The following is an 18,105-nucleotide window of genomic DNA, read 5'->3' as shown; positions in this document are numbered from 1 at the left end:
GAGGTGCTGGCCCAGCCCTGGGCGAGCCGGTGTGCCGAGCGGGCTCCCCGCCCAGCCCCGCCGAGGCTCGGCCCCCGCCCCCAGCAGACGGGGCTGTCACCGAGCTGACGGCACGGAGAGCGACGCGCCAAGAGCGGGGATGAAACGGCCGCCAGGGCGGCACAACTCCCGGCTCTGGGAAAGCAGCGTTCGTCTCCCACCTTCCGAGCCAGCAGCGCCGGTGCGGGCGGACGGAACCTACTCATCTGCCCCGCACAACACCGATACTTTTATGAGAAGCTTATGGGACACTTCCTCCCTAAATCTGGACTGATTATCCAGACTCCCTAAGTACATAGGTGTTATTAATCTAAAGAAATCGAGATGGTTGGACCAGTTAAAGCCACTGGAACTTGCCCAATGAGGACTATTTTTAAGCGTCACAAATTCCAAGTAATTTATATTAATTTAGAAATTAAAAGATGCTTCTTGAAATACCAACAGTGACCAGCTCTTGACTTTTTAATTATTTTTTTTTGCTATAGAATCAAATTATCAATATCGGAGGGGGGGGCAGGGGGAAGAGGTGTACGTTTTATGTTTTTTAAGAAAAAGCCCCCATATCACTAACAAACCCTTCAGCCATTTTTTTTGTAATAGCCTCCATGCTGCCCTTTATCTCAAGGGAACAAGAAACAGAAGTCAGCCCTAGAAGGGAAGTAGGAAGGGGAAAACGCCCAAAGATGTGACATGGACTGATGAGGAAAATATCCCATTTTTGAGTGAAGTACAGAACACGTATTGTGAAATGATCATATTATTCTGACCCCTGCATAGCTTTACAAATTGCAACTTCCGCAGCAGTCTCCAGATTAGAGGCTTCTTTTGCAGCCCCACTTTTCAAACGCAGAGATGACCTCGGGTGATGGACGCCACATCCCATGACCTTACACAAAGGCAGCTCTCCCACACAGGAGGCAGCTTCTGTACTCCTGCAGCTTCCAATTTTTCATCTTCTGGTCTATTTTTAGCATGCCTCTGCCACCAAGAAAACCAGCAGTGTTCTCCACAGGGACACGGCTCTCATGGTTTCCACGTGCTGGGCTCCGTGCTGGCAACAGCTCTGAGGGCAACTTGCAGCAACAGCCCCGTGCTTTGCCACAGTCTTGCTGCAAAACACCGATAAACTGAGGATTTGTGCACCATGACACAAGCTTACTCAAAGGAGAACATGAAAAGGAAGTTCTCAGATACCTCATTTAAGTATTTTTTCTGAATAACCTCAAAATTTAGAGATAGCCTTTACAACCTTCATAATATGACTGGTAACATGGAAATAGATTTACGCATTTCTGTGGACGTTCCAAATCAGTATTGTAAAGTCAGAGGTCTTCTACTCAAAAATGCCTTCCTTCGCAGTAAGATGCCTGTGCAAAGCCCACAGAATAAAAATTTAGTGACAGCTAAAGTAAGGCATGTAGCAGAAAAAAAACATCCCAGCAAATACACTGACAGTAGGAATCACTTCTGATGACAATCCACGTAAACTTGTGACAGAATTTCCAGTCTGCTGCAGAAATAGTAGGGGCTTTACTCAAAGATATTTAGTAATTGCTCTTTTTTTCCTTCTTGCTTTTCTCTCTGTCGCACAAGCAGATTGAATCCCCCTTTAAAACTGTTACTTTGGATGCCAGCTGAAAGTAACTAACCTTAAATTTCTTAAATCATTAAGATCAAGAAGTTTCCTTTGAAAATATTCAAGATCAGTCAACTCTGAAACAAAAATAATTCTTACTGAATTTCCACTGTTCCTGAACTCTTCCAGCACTGCTTCAATAAAGTGTCCATGCAAGTAATATGGACAAACATTCTGACTTCAGTAAACTACAGCAGCCAGCAACAAAAAGAAAATTATTACTCATTAACAACCCATTAAGATCAATGCCAAAAACCTGTTACATAAGGAGCAGCAAAACTTTGTTTGGTATCAATAGAATTACCATATAAGAACACAAAGATCCAAGACAAATAGCTGGATCCAGCTGTGTTCAAATATTAGTGCCTTCTATTAATAGCTATGATTGAACACTGGGCTAGAAATTGGCTTTCCTGTTGGTTTAAATTGGCAAAAACAATTTAAAAGGCGGTAAAAGAAAACACAGCAGTGCTGGTAGGGTACCTTCCGCACAGGAAGGATGTTAGTTCATTTTCTCCTCCTCACTGCTGCCTGCTAATCACGGTAGCGATGACCTCCTGGTTTGTGCACCTTAATGTATACATTGAGTGTGTGTTTCTGCAGCTAATGTATACATGGAAGAGGCCGCACATGAGCAACCACTAAATATTCACCATGATCATAACCTTACCCAAATCTTAACTTTTCACCCATTTATCTAGCAGGGTACAAGGCATGTGCTTCCTGAAAACACCCTGGTACACAATAATAGTCGAACAGGATTTCACATCAAAAAAGGAAAGTAAGCCTTGTGATTGACAGAAAGAAGTCAGAACATCTGTTTCAGTTAAATATCTTTACATTATTAATTTAGATTTGAGTCATACACAAACTAGGCACATGAAGGTTGCTAACTAAACTTCCTAGGTGCCCTTAACACAGAGAACACAAAAGCTGTACAGATAGAGAGGAGACAAGAGAGGCAGCGCTTATTCCCTACACCACACGGACACACATGCAGCCGGATAAAATCCCTGTAAGACGACACTGAGCAGAAGCAGCGAGTAAACGCTGGCTGCAATGCCAGGAAATTCAGAATGAAACAAAAAAGAGGGCGCAGATAAAATTAATACACAAAGAACAGCAGTTCAGATACACAGTGCTGAAAACAAAGCCAGAGAGACAAGCCCTTGCTCTTAGAAGTAGTCGACGTCACAAGATACCATCACAGGAAAATTAAACTACCCACGCATTAGGCAGGCATTAAGCAATGACAAGCATTCATCACACCCAAGTTCCTGTATCTTAAACTCAGAAATACAGGCAACCCAACCAGAACACAAGCCATCAGTTATCATTACTTACTAACTGAAGGAAAAATTACTTAGGCCATAATATAGAAGCAAAAAACCCTCTGGGTATTCAATTTAGAGCAAGTAATTTCACCATAGGGTAAGAGTAGGTTAAAAAACTGAACAGCTCTAGCTGTAGCAACTTAACTGCCTCACCTCACCTGACTCCTCAAAGAAGTTAGAAATTTATCTGGGATAAGGTATATTAATGAAAAGCATTATTGACCAAAAAAATGATTAAGGAATGAAAAGATATTTTGCACACAGGACACATTAAAGCTACAGCAAGGAAAAAAATTAAAGGAAGAAAAAGCAGTTCCAACGTTGTCTAAAAACTGGTGGAATATTTTTCATTTCATCAAAGGATTTTATCTATTTTTGCAGCAAAAGAGAAAAGGCTGCCCTGCCTTTTCAAGAACTACTTCCCTTCCTGTAAAATTCCTGTTAAAAAAAAAAATCCCTACAAATCCCTACAAAATTTTTCTTTTGAATAGCTATTTTTAAAGTAAAAAAAAAGGGCAGAAAAGAACACAGCTAGCCAAATGGCTTAAAAAAAGTACAGGTGGCACAAACTACAAGAACAGAACAATAAGTCTCCGAGTTTTGCTCTACTTTAAATGACACTACAGGATTGCAGGAGATTGTTACAATTAGAAGATATAATTAAGAGAAGGTTTAGTCTAACTGAAGAAAGGTAGTCGTGGACAAGAGGGAAGTAAAAAGGTTAAACTTAAAATAGCTATTAAGAGTCAAAATTAGACAGCATCAGGTAAGTATTTTCAGTACATATCTTTAATAGTAAATATTTTGGAATGTCACAGAAACTGGAAAAGCACCAAGTACTGAATAAAATACACAGCCAAAGTTGCCACAACCTAATATAAAGCAATTCCTGGTGAGTACATTACGTCACATTTTCCTCATGACACTACCTTCCAGTTCTTACGCTTAACAGCATTACCAGAAATTGTATCTTGTCCACTTAACGTAAAAGATGCACTTACAATAGAAAGAACACAAACAGAGAAAAAGACTTAAAGATGCCTTAGTTCGCAAATTAGATGTGAGCTTCCACAGGACTATGCAGCTGGTGACTGATACGCAGAAATACTATACTCGAGACCATCCCACATTGTAGAGCTGTCATGGGAACTACATATGGACGACTACATCCACCTTAACTAGCAGGAGAAATGCCCTGGCAAACTGCAAGGAATAGAAACAAAAGCAACAAAAACGTTGGGCTGTCTAGTGACAGGGAAAAGCACTGAAAGAAAGGGACAAAGAAAGTGCAGCCCTGAGGAGAAGGGGGTGTTGTTGGGTGAGAAGCTCAACACGCCCCGGCAACCTACGCTGGCAGCCCAGGAACCCCCCGCAGCCTGGGCTGCATCCCGAGCAGCGTGGGCACGGGGGTGAGGGGGGGATTCTGCCCCTCTGCTCCACTCGCGGGAGACCCCCCTGCAGCGCTGCCTCCAGCGCTGGGGCACCAACAGCAGGACACGGAGCTGTTGGAGTGGGGCCAGAGGAGGCCCCGGAGATGCTGGGGGGGCTGGAGCCCCTCTGCTGGGAGGACAGGCTGAGAGAGCTGGGGGGGTTCAGCCTCGAGAAGAGAAGGCTCCAGGGAGACCTTCCAGCCCCTTCCAGGCCCTAAAGGGGCTCCAGGAAAGCTGGGGAGGGACTTTGGATCAGGGAGGGGAGCCATGGGACGAGGGGGAATGGTTTTACACTGAAAGGGGGGAGATTTGGATGAGATCCGAGGAAGAAATTGTTGGCTGTGAGGGTGGTGAGCCCCTGGCCCAGGGTGCCCAGAGAAGCTGTGGCTGCCCCATCCCTGGAGGGGTTCAAGGCCAGGTTGGACGGGGCTTGGAGCAACCTGGGCTGGTGGGAGGTGTCCCTGCCCAGGGCAGGGGGTGCCACTGGGTGGCCTTTACAGGTCCCTTCCCACCCAAACCGTTCTATGAGTCTGTGATAACAGGATTTATATCCTTGTGTCCTCCTTCACTGAGTAGAAAGGAAAAATAATTACTTAGGTAGCACAGAGATATCTTTAGGAGTATTACTTTACAAAAGCAGTGATTCGCCATACTTTGGTTCAGGTTCGCTAAGGAGCAACCAGCCTCATGTCCCGGGGCTGAACTGGCGAGCCGGAAAGCCCCTGGCTCATATGCAAGGGAGTGAAGGTGTCTTGAAAAATATTTCGAAAGGTTTGAAATTTCGAAAATATTTGAAACCCAAAATGCAAGACAAGCCAAGTACAGGACAAGATACCGGAACTAAAACGAAGACATCTATCTTGTCCATACTATTGACTATCAGCCAACTATTTCACCCTAAATATTGCCATCAGGCTGGGCCCAGTTGGAGCTCTCCCTGAACTGCAGCTGGACTGCAGGCCGGGTGACTCCCCCCTTGAGAAGATCCCTCTCAAGGCTTGAGATTGCTTACATGAGACTAAGAGATCCTCCCGTACCCGAGGCAGAGAGATCCCCTACCTGCGACTGATCACCTGTGTACTCGATAGCACGCCACATTAATGCTATGAACCATCACTAACCCATAGAGTTAATATGATTCTAAACATTGTATGGATGAGTCCTTTAGACATAAACCACTGTTCAAGTCTGAGACTCAGATTGGACCCAGCCACACCCAGGCTCCAAAAACAGAGCTGGGGGGGGTCCACTCTGAACCCTGTATCTCAACGGCAAGGCCCTCTTTACTCTGCCCCTCTGGTCTCTGTGTGAACCACTCTAGCTCGAGTCGAACTCAATTTTCCTTTGTATGTTTCCTCCATGCGGTAATTAATAAGGTGAACCTTGCCACCAAACTTATTGAACCACTGTTACACTTTGTTAAATTCCATCAAACTTACTCAATTGTCAAATTATTATTTTACCTTAATAAAACATATTGCGTCTTCTCTCTTTCGAGTGAGGTGCATTCCACTCATCCGTGACAAATACGCACCTAAGAGTGATTCCCAACTACAGCCATCAGTTCACGTGTGACCACCATCAGACACCGTATTTTCAACACTCTATTTCAATATTCTGCAAGACCTGAGCACGCTTAATGTGATCACTGCTTCTCTTCAGGGAATATCGACTGCACTCCTATGCAAGTCATCTTCATAACGCTTCTTATGCTAACTTCCTGAATGACTGAACTGCTCCAGAGGCTATGAAAGCAAAGACACTTACCAGTGCTTCACTCTCACCACGTCCCATGGAGTAAACAGAATACAAACACACAAACAAAAACTAAGAGTAAAAAAAGGGCCATATCCCTGTAAGTCAAATGAAATTTGCCACTGATATCAATGGGACTGTGTTTTTTTTAAAATAACTAGGAGACTAACAAAGAGCACGTGACAGGGGAAAATGTTACCAAGTCTATTTCCTCACAAAGTCAATGCTAGCATTCCACAGGCTTGGGTTCCCCTTTCACTTCAATTCACCACGATTCCTAGTAGACCTGAAGGGCATCATAGTGTTGCCGAATGCAGGCAAACAAACTATTTTCTATTCCATTGCAGGGGATGAAGTCACAGCACATCCTCTTCAGTTTTAAAAGAGACCATTTCCTTAAGTACGCATTACCTTAACAGCAGAAGGTGCTCCACTTGTCTGAGTCTTGGGGGGCTGGCTGACATTAGCACTTCCTGGTTTCTTCTACAAAATACAAAACATAACAAGTGTCAGAAGTGTTGCTGAAGAAAAAGAAAAGCCAAGTAAAAATGTAAACCAAAAAGAAAGGTATTAAAAAAAAAAGGTACCCCCCCCCCAAAAAAAAAGTCCATTAGAACATTTTATACTAGGCAAGTTATCCAAAAATAAATTCTCCTATGTAACTTTTAACTCGCGCAGACTCATTTCAAACAGTATTGTCCAGCCCAGAATAGGCTGAGTTCTCTCATACTGTTTTACGGATAATATATAAATCTGTGCTATTTCCTGTGGCAGAATGACTCTGTTTTAATCAACAGTTAAAGCAACAGTAACCATATACACTTCAATGAAAAGTACCAATGAAAATAACTGGGTGAGCTATGGATGTACAGACATAACTTGAATGACAACAGAGAAGGTAACACTACAGCTCAGGCAGGGAAGTAAAGATACAAAGCTAAGGGAAAAATGATGGCTCTTCTAGTTAATAAATATTCTTGCAACTGAAACAAAACCATGACATCCCCTTTGAACCTCCAGGTTTTGGCCAATGTAATGTCTTTATTAGCAAGTACCATTGAGTACCACTGCAATAACTCAGCGATACGTGAAATCACATCTAACGAAGACTGGGAAAATAAGCTGTTATTAATGAACATAGCAAAAAGCATCTGATTTTTGGAAGCAGCAGACGTTTGGGACCTATTAATTTTCTGTGATAAGTGGAAGCTCAAGACTCACAGCTCTACTAAAGCTGTCACACTTTAAATTACTCTCTACAAGCAGGGAAGTCTGCACAATGACCAGAGATTCAATCAGCAAGCTTGGATGCAAACTCAGAAGCACCAGGTTTCAGTTGATGGGACACTAGGTACAGTAACAGACTGGGAGGCTGAGAAACCTCTATCACTAAGGTAATTTTCACCTCCTGTTCCCTTTCTGATTCAGCTCCAAACACTAGGAGAGCATCTCGAGCAAACAAAGCTGCACCTCCAACAGTCAACCTCCAGTCAGAGCCCGGGGCAGCAGGCCACCCTCTGTGGCCATTTACATAAGATTAACATCACAAAAATGTGGCCTGATGGCACAGACTGACACAAAATGGGATATTTACATCAAGGATTTCACACTTAGTAACGGCCACGCTGGAGACATCCACTTAAGACTGCACAGTATGTTGCAAAAACCATGCGTAATAGTGATTTTTCCTGTTAAAGGGATGTTAGGAGTGTGGCTGCCTCCACCAGCCACTCCGGCACTGGACCCTCCTGCACGGCTGCTGAAGTTCAGTGCTGCCCAGCATAGACCAGCACTACCCAGTATGGACCTGCCCAGCTGCTGGAGCCCAGCCCAGCGCCTGCCCAGCCAGGCCTGCCCAGGCTGAGGGATGTGGTTGCAAGTTCAAACAGCAGCAAAGCCAAGCACATGTCCCAGAGACACACAGACAGACAGAGGACGCCGACACCGCTGCTGTCAGCAGTGCCCACAGGCAGGACCCCCATCACACCCCAGCACCCCCAGGCCCATCCCCTCCACCGGGGATGGCCAAGGCAGCAGGTCACTACTGCAAGAAGACATTTGGTACCCGCTGGGATCATGAGCAGATGATGCGCACTCGGGTCCCCCAAGCACCAGCACGGCCCCTCTGTCTCCCCAGCACCCTGGCCCGCAATGAAGGCAGAGCAGACAGGATGTTACTAAGGAAGACGAGACCTCGGGCAGTCAAAGAGAACAGATGTATTGTGTCCGGCTGTAGACAGCAAAAAGACACAAGGAACACAACTCGGGAGAACTGGGGCATTCCCCTAAAACCGCAAGGTTGCTGGTTGTACAAAGTGGTGAAAACAAACAGCATGTGCCCTTCAGGTGAACCGCGCTCATTACAACGTGCCCACCACACCTCCACCTCTGAAGCTCCACGCCTCCTAGACGAGACCCCCACTCTCCAGGCTCGCGCAGAGATTCAGGAAGGTTCTCTATCTTTAATCGAAGGGAGAATACCAGTCGCCAACAGGCGCTTCTTGTGAAATCGTGAGCCGCCAGAGAGAAGCGTAGCGTGGCAATGAGTGGATTTTTGTAAAATATCAAAGCTTACAATGCATAAGCCAAGGTGTGCTGGCTTTGTGGAGCTTCCCCCAGCACCCAGCTCCGCGCAGACATCAGGAAACACGGATCTGGGCTCTGGGGGTGGATCGGCTCTTTGCATCCCGGGTGAAGAGCCCAGGGTTGGGACAACACCTGGACCCTGGCGCTCGGACCCGCCCAAGCTCCCCTGCTCACTGGCTGGCCCAGCCCAGTGCTCGCTGCCAACACACAGCACTCACACATACGTCCCACAGGCACCCCACACTCGTGGGTCCCCCCAAAACCAGCACGGACCCTCTGCCCGCCTGACACCCTGCCCAGACCCAGGGTCCCCACTCACCTGCTGGTCCCGCTTCAGCTTTGCCAGTGAATACACACGCACACCCGTTTTGGGGAGGACACACACCCTCGCCCTCCCGGCACCAGGCTGTGACCTGCACATCGCCCCACCAGCTAGCACCATCCCACCAAACCCCTCCAAATATCCTGGAGCCTCCGGCTTCCAGCCTCACCAGTTACAAAGTCACGGTTTGCTGCATTTTCCAGAGAGCCCATCCACTAGTGTGGCTTACCAGGTTTGTTTCTGGTTGTTGTCTTCATTGACACTAATTTCTCAGGTTTTAGGTGTCCGCGCATCTGTCTCCCTCCCCTTCCTTATCCACCCAGTTGAAAAGATAAACATCACAGACTCATAGAATCATTTAGGTTGGAAAAGACCCTTGGGATCATCGAGTCCAACCATCATCTCCACTCTACACAGTTCTCCCTTACACCATATCCCTTAACACCACATCTAAACCGCTCTTAAACACATCCAGGGATGGTGACCCCACCACCTCCCTGGGCAGCCTATTCCAGTGTCTGACCACTCTTTCTGGGAAGAATTTTTTCCTAATGTCCAGCCTAAACCTCCCCTGCTGCAGCTTGAACCCATTCCCTCTCGTTCTATCGCTAATGACCTGTGAGAAGAGACCAGCACCAACCTCTCTACAACGGCCTTTCAAGTAGTTGTAGAGAGCGATGAGGTCTCCCCTCAGCCTCCTCTTCCTCAAACTAAACAGTCCCAGCTCCTTCAGTCGCTCCTCATCAGATTTATTCTCCAGGCCCTTCACCAGCTTCGCTGCCCTCCTCTGCACTCGCTCCAGCACCTCAAGATCTCTCTCATATTCCCACTCCACATGTCCAACTGGTGCCACTGACCAGGTTTCCTCTTGTCACAGCCTCCCTCATCACGTCGGTCAGGTTTGTCTCCGAATTTTCTTCTTATGGCTCCTTTGACCAGACACACTTTAAAGGGCCGACACTCTCCTTTCACATACCCTTCAACCCCCATCACAATGAACATTTTTAATTAAAGCATCGGTCTTCCAGCCCCAGGTGACAATGCTCCTGAAGGCAGGTGACAAAGGTGTGATGCATTACAGTTTCCTAGGGACAATGCTGAGATGCAGAATGCCTTAGGTTTTGTCTCTGATGTAGTGCATTAAAAGCTCGGTAATAAGCATCATCCACCAACGCTTCAACTTTTAAATAACTTACTAGGTTGCTGAAGAAACACAAAATTTTAAGTGCTACCTTTCTATTTTCAAAAAGAAAAGGAAAAAAAAAATCAAAAATTCTGGGTTAGTATTCTGGGTATGCCTTCAGCATCACAGCTCTTGATTTCTAGTGCAGGCTCAGCCCTTGGTTCAGGACCTCATGGTGTTCAGGACCTACCTTTGGTACCTAAACTATGTCTAACATAACTGTGAAGCTCTGAAAATCCACAAATAATGTACTGTTGTGCAGAATGAGTTTTTATGACAGCTACCAACATACTCAAAAATTTCAGGCACAAGGCTAGCTGTTTTTTTCCCCCCAGTCTGAACTAGAAAAAAAAACCTAATACTAGACTTAAATAAATCCTTGTTCTGAGCATGAACTTATGTTAATCTATTAAACAGTATAAAGAAAAAAAATGTTAACACAAACATCTCTCTGTTTCACTGTAAGTGGAACAGCAGGCTCCACTGCTGTACAGGTAGAAGACAGAAAAGAAGCAAATAAATTATTCTTTAGAGTAGAGAAAGACTTCCTGGAGATAAGCTACATGGAGAGTTAAGCCACAACATCACATTAGTATTCTTTAGCGAATGCTGACCATGATAGGCTAAGTACAGTAATATATTTCAGTTCCCAGGGTCACCTTTCAATAGTAACTTCTTTGATATCTACCCCTTAATACATTTGTAAAAGCATAAAAATTGGCCACATCATGCTACTCGGTTCATCCTTCTTTTAAGCTTATTAAAATAATGATGTTATGTACTTCCCAGCATCCTCCACACAATGCTCCCTCCAGGCAAACCAGCTCCAACACTTTATGAACAAATCCATCGGAGCCGCTGACACCTTCTCCCCCTTCAAGAAGCGGATGAGTTTTTCTGTGACAGTCTGACACAATCAGCTGAAGAATCACCTTGAAGCTGTACTCACACCTTGCTTCCCAACCTGATAATGACAGAGCTAATGAATTATCAAAGCATAGCTTCCTTACGAAATGAATTAGAATAATCAAGAACCCATACAGAATTGCATGTGAAGGAATAAAAGCTGTGGCATACAGGTACCCATAATCTACTTTTCATTATTAGCAGTGGCTTCAAAACAAAAACCAAAAACACTGTTTCAGAGTGGAATATTACTTTCCCCATGTTTAACAAAGGGAAGATAAAATACATATCCCTTTGATATTTAGATTTTCCAAGTAAAGACATGCCTTAAGACTGGTGTCTAGGAATATTGGACTATAACATTCAAGTGTTCATTATACTATTGCAATGAGAATGCATATGGTACAGGTGTTTTAAGGAAAAAAAAAAAAAAGTACCACATGAGGAAAGAACATGCAATCTCTGTTCTGGAAATGCTTTTGACAACCATAAGCAGCATTTCAGCCTCCAGCTTTCAATCTTTCATTCAAGAATTGCTTGGGCAGCAATCACACTCCATTTCTTCCTATGGCAGGAAGAGCCTCACGTCACAACAGCTCCCAACGAGTATTAAAATTTAACTGAAATAATGTTATTTTTGCATCGTAGCTGAAGAAGAACCAAAACAGCAAAGGAAGACAGGCAAGAAAGCCAGTGCTGTACCCCGCAGAACACCTCTGCTCCTCCACCGGTGTCCCCGGCATGTCTGGGCAGACACATCTGCCGGACACCTGTGCAGGGGGAAAAAAATAAACAAACAAACAATGCACTTTAAAATAAATAATTTGGTACCAAAGCAGAAAGAAACCTCACAAAGGCTCTAATCAAAGTTACTTATGCACGTTCGCAATTCAGACACATAGTGGATACCCCAACAGATTTTTACCAGTCATCATGTCTTTACTCACCATTATGCCCCTGGGCTCCGCGTAACTCTAATGCTTTTTCTGGATAAGGAATCCTGCATCACAAGCATCAGGATTACAAGTTATCACAGAAATCCTGATGTTAGAGCAAAGAATGAATTCTAAAAGGATAGTAATGCTTCGACGCCAATTATCACTGTCATCAACTAAAAGTAAAGAATGTATTTCCTGTTAAATAAAGAATAATGAGCTGAGTAAGCAGCAAATATTTTGTCTGGACTGCTGTAAAGCATGACTTGAAATGGCAGGACGCACTAGGGAGTGTCTTGTTTCATTCCCTACCTGGTAAAACGTGGCCCCACTCTAAACTGAGGCTTCAAATTCCTAGAATATATGGCTCCATCCTCCTTTTAAACTACATTTTTACATTCAGACACCAGCAGTACGAAGGCTAGATTTTTAGACTGATACAGAAGCTCTCCTTGGTATTTCCCTCTACAACAGTAAAACAAGAATAGGTCTTACTATAGAATGCAGTTAATAACACAAGCATGAATCAATTCAAAACAGAGTTATGTGGTTTTCAGAGGAGAATGAGTGTCTGGTCTGCATCAATCTTATGTGCCCTCAAGGGCAGCCCTCTGAAGGGGCAATACTGAACACAGCATTCAAGAAGAGGGCAGCAGGACCATACAACTCACTACAACACAAGACCCATCTTACTGAGGCGGGCCAAAGTGTCACATATGCCATTCCCCTGTCCCTAGCAGTAGCCAACAGCAGATATAAAAGAATACAAAAACAGTGATGTAGAAACAGGTTAGGTACATGTTAACCCTCTTACAAACAATTTGTGGTCCAGGGACTTCTTAACTATCTCTTATCTTTTAGCACCCAAAAGCTTCTAGAGCACTAATGCCTTGATGGCACACAAAGTCTGAACTGATCTCAAATTGCTGGAAGGACACATTAAGCTGAAGTTGATGTGAAGATGAGAGGTAAAGGAAAACCCCACCAGTTGTGTCTCACATGCTAACCCTTTAAATACAAAATTGCTAAAAGCCTTGGAACATCAGGAGGGAAGGAGAAGAAAGGAAATTTCCTATCGCATACACTTTGCAACGGCATGCTGCAAACATGTTGACTCACGACCACAATGTCAAAACACAGCGAGAAAACAGAGGAAGAGATGGGAAAACAGCAGCACATCACTCACTTCTACTGGGTGGCAGGTGCATCCCAGCTGCAAACATATGCAGCAGCTTCAAGTGCATGAGCAACCACCAATTCCAGCAACCATCATTTCTTTTCTGTTAACATCCACGACACACACATCCACAAAGAATGAAAACATTTCATTAAAGCTGATTTAGATTCTCAAGAAGTGTCTGATTCTCCTCAGAATGTGAATTCATCAGATGTAAGGTTCTGAAACCCAAGACACAAAGACTTAAGGTATATCCTTGTGACTTGAACCTTTGTCCTTGAACAGTGCCCAATACAACCATAGCACACACACTTTCACTGTCAACTACACTGATAAAGAACTGCCTGATCTTTCAATTATGTATTCTAACACACTTGCAGTTTCCAGTTCTGTCCCTCCAGCTAATCTTTTGCCTATTTCTACAAGACACCATGTACAGATACACCTTCAGTTGCTCATCATTAGACTGACAGATTACGTGCACCTCAACCTAAAGCTGACCATTCCTATAGCAAGTAAGTCCCCCAGCCTGTCTAGACCTGAAGTCTGAGAAGCGCTGCTGAAATGAGGCAAACCACTGACAGTATCTTTCCTTTGATAACATACATTAAGTACTGAAGTGGAGGAGATTCACCTTTCCAAGCACAACATGGCCCTGTAAAGCAGGGTATCACAGTCCTATCCCTTCCCGAAACACCTCTTTCCTGTGCTAGATGCAATGGCACCGACTACTAGTGCAACCAAAGGGCTTCCAAGTAACTACCACAGGCTACTGTGAAGGTTGAGAGTTAAAGTAAAATGGGCATATAGCCTTAAGGACACATCTTAGCTTTTGTTTTCAGAAACTGAACAGGCTAAATTCAGTATTCTAGAAGGAAGAGAAGCATCAGTCGGAACCTCAGTACTGTGGTAAGCTTTACGTTTCTGGCCACTGAGGAGAAGAGGTGAGAGTGGACCCTTGGGAAGAGAAGCAGGGAAGGACTGTATGCGCCCTTTACATCCAACCAAGACAGGCAGTTGAATTCACCTGCTGTCTGCCTCTTCCAGCAAGTTCTAGCTGTGGGACCAGTGTCAGCCTCTCCAGTGTTTTTTTCAATCTAGTTTTAAGTTTCCAAGAAGGAAAGGTTTAAGAAGCCTATTGTACACCTTAACAGCACCTGTTTTGAGTTCTCCTTGATGCTGTGGCTAATTAGTGTCTTCTACTCAAACCTGTGTCAGACCTTTCCTACCTTTACTTCTCAAAGCTTTACTCACCTTCTCTCACTCCTTCGGGACTATGTACTCAAAGAATTTGAGAGACAGAGTCGTTTATTGTTATTTTTAGCTAAACAAGGAGCACAAGGGCTTTTGCAATTTTCCCTTCAATATGAATATGAACTCTTCAAAGACCTTTGTATTTCCTTGTCATTTTTATAATGCATTACTAAACCTTTTCTAGTAGGCAGATGCACAAACTCAATATTCTAGGCAAGGGTGTCCACAGCCATCTACAGGCGGATTATCAATTTCTGCTTCAAAAACTGAAGACTACAGAAATAACCTTAAACTTTTAAACAAAAATATAACATTGAAGACTCTTGGGAAATCTGCACAAAGATTTTGAGTTGCTACCTCAACTGCTTAAAATATCAGAGTGTTTTGGAGGTTGATGTGAACCGTGGCGGCCCTAATGCTGTTCAATGGGCCTACACGAAAGTGTTTTGATCTACTTTCACTTTTAAGCATTGTAAAGCCAATGAAACAACTCAAACATATCAAGAAATTCACAAGAGGAAATATACACGCAGTATTCTAAGGACTCATAAAGTAAAAGCACCAGGACAATAAACTTAGTGACAGCCTTCTTTTGCTAGCTAGAAGCAGATCTTCTCAGTGAGAGGTCAGAAACAGCAACTCCACAACCCAAACTACAGGCTTCAACTCCCACCCTTCCCACAAGGAAGTCAGCACTTCTATATTAAGAGCTACAACCTGCAGTCAAAGAATTTGGCATTAAACTAACAACTAAACTGAACTAAAAGAATAATGCTATTTAAGAAAAAAAATAAACTGTCTAGAGAGGAAAGGAGGAACGTGTTCCCAGGCTAGCCAAGCCTTTCTTGGTATTGGGACCAGGAAAGAAAGGTAATTGCTCTAATCATCTCCTTCAGAGGACAGTAATAAAAACATTCACAGGTGTTGATCTGCAGTGCAGTTAAACACACCACAGTTTAGACATTGTCCAAATAGCTTCTGCTATTAACAAGGTATCAGGCACAACTATTTCTGTCTCCCATGTATCAGTGATTGACATTTGAAGCCAACAAGTAGACAACTAGTAACAGACATCACCACAAATTCTTCTCTTCCCGAACCTGCTGTTAGCCTTCCCTGGGGAAGCACTGCTCCTGCTTGCCACGGCAGAGGCTGTTGGTGAACTAACGAGCAGTACTGGCGCTCGCGTCCTGGTGTGGACAACACCTTCTCTTTGCAATACCAGCCCGACTCGCTGCAGCACACAAGGACCTACCTCTGAGTGGCTGACAGGGCTTGGAGCTGCTGGGAGAGAGGAGGCCCTTCAAGGTACTGACCCTAACACTGCCCACAACCCATATGGCTTATGATTGTTAACAACAGCCACAGCTGCTACGCTCAGACTATGAAGTCATTTGTGTAAACTCAATGTTATAACCCAGCAGGGACCCTTGAACTGTAAATACCAGTTCCTGAGGAGGCAGTATCTCAAAAAATAAGTATTTTTTTCTAAAATACAGTACTGACCACATATTTGCAGGTGTGTCAGGAGATGGCCCAGACAAGCAACATATATGTATGAATTTGGATTTGCATTTTTGGAAGAAAAGCCAGGGTGCCGACAAGGTGGAAAGCATCACAGTGTACTCATCTCATCTGTACTTCTGTACAACCGAAAAACCAGGACCACCAGACGTGTCCCAAAGGGTAACTGCACTGCAGCATAGACACACCCACTCAGATCATTTCCACCAATACTAACATGAAGTATTTGTGAAAGGATGAGCAAAGAAAAATTTTCAGTAGGCTGCTCAGCAGCACAAGACAAAACTATACATTCCTGGAACGAATAATGAGTGACTACAGTCACCGGCTGATTACCTGAAAACTACCACTTTGCCATCAAAAGACAAAGGTCTGTATAGGGGAAAATTCACTATCAACTTTTCTTTTTCATATGTTCAAACACTTGAATTTACCTCTGCTGCTTCTCCTTTATTCTCTCCTGATGTGGAAGAAGCTCCACTTGCCTTCTTGTCACCATGCTGTAAGTAGAGAAAATAAGATGTGTAGTTAATAAGATCCCAAATTACACCTTCTACGTAGAGAATACCCCAAATATCTTAGTGCATGTGTGATTCCTTCCACCTACTGCAATACAACAGATGGGAACATTGTAAGTTTTCTTTCTCAGTATTGGACAGGATTTCTACATGACCTGCTGTATAACTTCAGGTGAAATCAGTCAGGAAGTCATGACTTTCAGGGCAGCACATGTAACTTGACTGTTCTTGTGAAAAGTGCTGGAAGATAATATGCTTGTCATTCACTCCTCACCAGCACAGCCCTCTCCAATACCTGCTTCATAAACACTGTCAGTCCCACAGGCTTCAGCAGAAACAGAACAGCTCTGAGAGATCAACACAACGTGTGCAATTACAAGCATCTGCTCCAACATCTGACCTTTCCTCAGACACGTTAAAATGCTCACGATGCCCAGCCCTCCTAACCTGAAAGAAAGCTATTACTACGATTTCTAGAATTCAGCTGCTCATATACAAAAACCAAATGCTGTAATAGTTCAGACACAGGTGCACATTAGGAAATACAGTTCTTCCAGGTTCCCCAAACCTCCCGCCTCTTTGATCCCCTCCAAGACTTTAAAGCTCTTGCTTTCACATAACCTGATGTGCAATCCCACTTGCTCCCCACATATGGCAACGTACAGTTTCTTCAGCATGCACACTGGCATACAGCGCACATTTTAGTCTCTGCGTCTCTCAGAATTAGTTAATACTGTCCCTCAACAAATCTTTTTCAAAAGCATATTGTTTAATCTTCAGAATAAAAAAAAAAGTTAAAAGCAAGAAATTTTACCATGAATATAAACGGCAACATAATAGAGATATTATCTAATATCTCAGCTGGTGTAACTTCCCACAGAAACAGAGACATCTGGGAATGAGGATTCATGTCTGGTTTGTTTTAAGTAAAGACAGGAGATGATTTGAGGCCGATTTATTCCCTTCTGTTTTGAGGACTGAGCAGCAGGAGGTAAAGTTTGCTAACTCACTGAAGTAATGAGTTCCCGCAGATTTTTCTTTACATGGCTATAGGGAGAAAGTAATGATCCATGTACCACTGCACTATCAGCAACAGGAACGTGCTCGAGCACGTCAGCAGACAGGCTGGGAAAATACTACAGCTGAATGAAAATTTAAAACTAAACATAAAAAAAATAGCATGTCTCTAATCTGTTTCCATTATGGTGGTACCTGACAAAAATTTCAAAAATTATTCTAGACAACCTCTAATAATTCAAGTTTCTAAAATGAGTTTGGGCATTACTAAGATACTTGACAAGTTCTAAAATTGAAAGTGCTATTCTCATATTCCAATTGTGCCTCTTCAGAGGAAAAACAAGTCCCATAGGTTGGCTTTTCAGGTAAGAGATGAATTGACTCACTGCCCCGTAATAGCACTTTCAGTATAGACACAATTAACCCAGTTACCTGTGCTTTTTACTGCTACCATAAAAGCACACCACATACATACCAGTAAAAGCAATG

At 43.8% G+C, this 18,105-nt stretch overlaps 1 protein-coding gene across 8 annotated transcripts in view; it reads right to left on the bottom strand.

The window, feature by feature from the left end:
• CAST (calpastatin) overlaps positions 1–18,105 on the bottom strand; it is a 67,466-nt gene that overhangs the window by 43,425 nt on the left and 5,936 nt on the right. For all 8 annotated transcript variants that reach the window (XM_074569110.1, XM_074569106.1, XM_074569111.1 and 5 more), the window contains exons 2-3: positions 16,516–16,581; positions 6,606–6,677 (exon numbers count right to left, since the gene is read on the bottom strand). In XM_074569110.1, the coding sequence (XP_074425211.1) occupies positions 6,606–6,677; positions 16,516–16,581 (138 nt within the window). The remainder of the gene's footprint in view (positions 1–6,605; positions 6,678–16,515; positions 16,582–18,105) is intronic.

The sequence above is a fragment of the Larus michahellis genome, chromosome Z (genome assembly GCF_964199755.1).
Source record: "Larus michahellis chromosome Z, bLarMic1.1, whole genome shotgun sequence".
Classification (NCBI taxonomy): domain Eukaryota; kingdom Metazoa; phylum Chordata; class Aves; order Charadriiformes; family Laridae; genus Larus; species Larus michahellis.
Note: the sequence above shows the minus strand (reverse complement) of the source record. Positions and strands in the feature narration are given on the sequence as shown.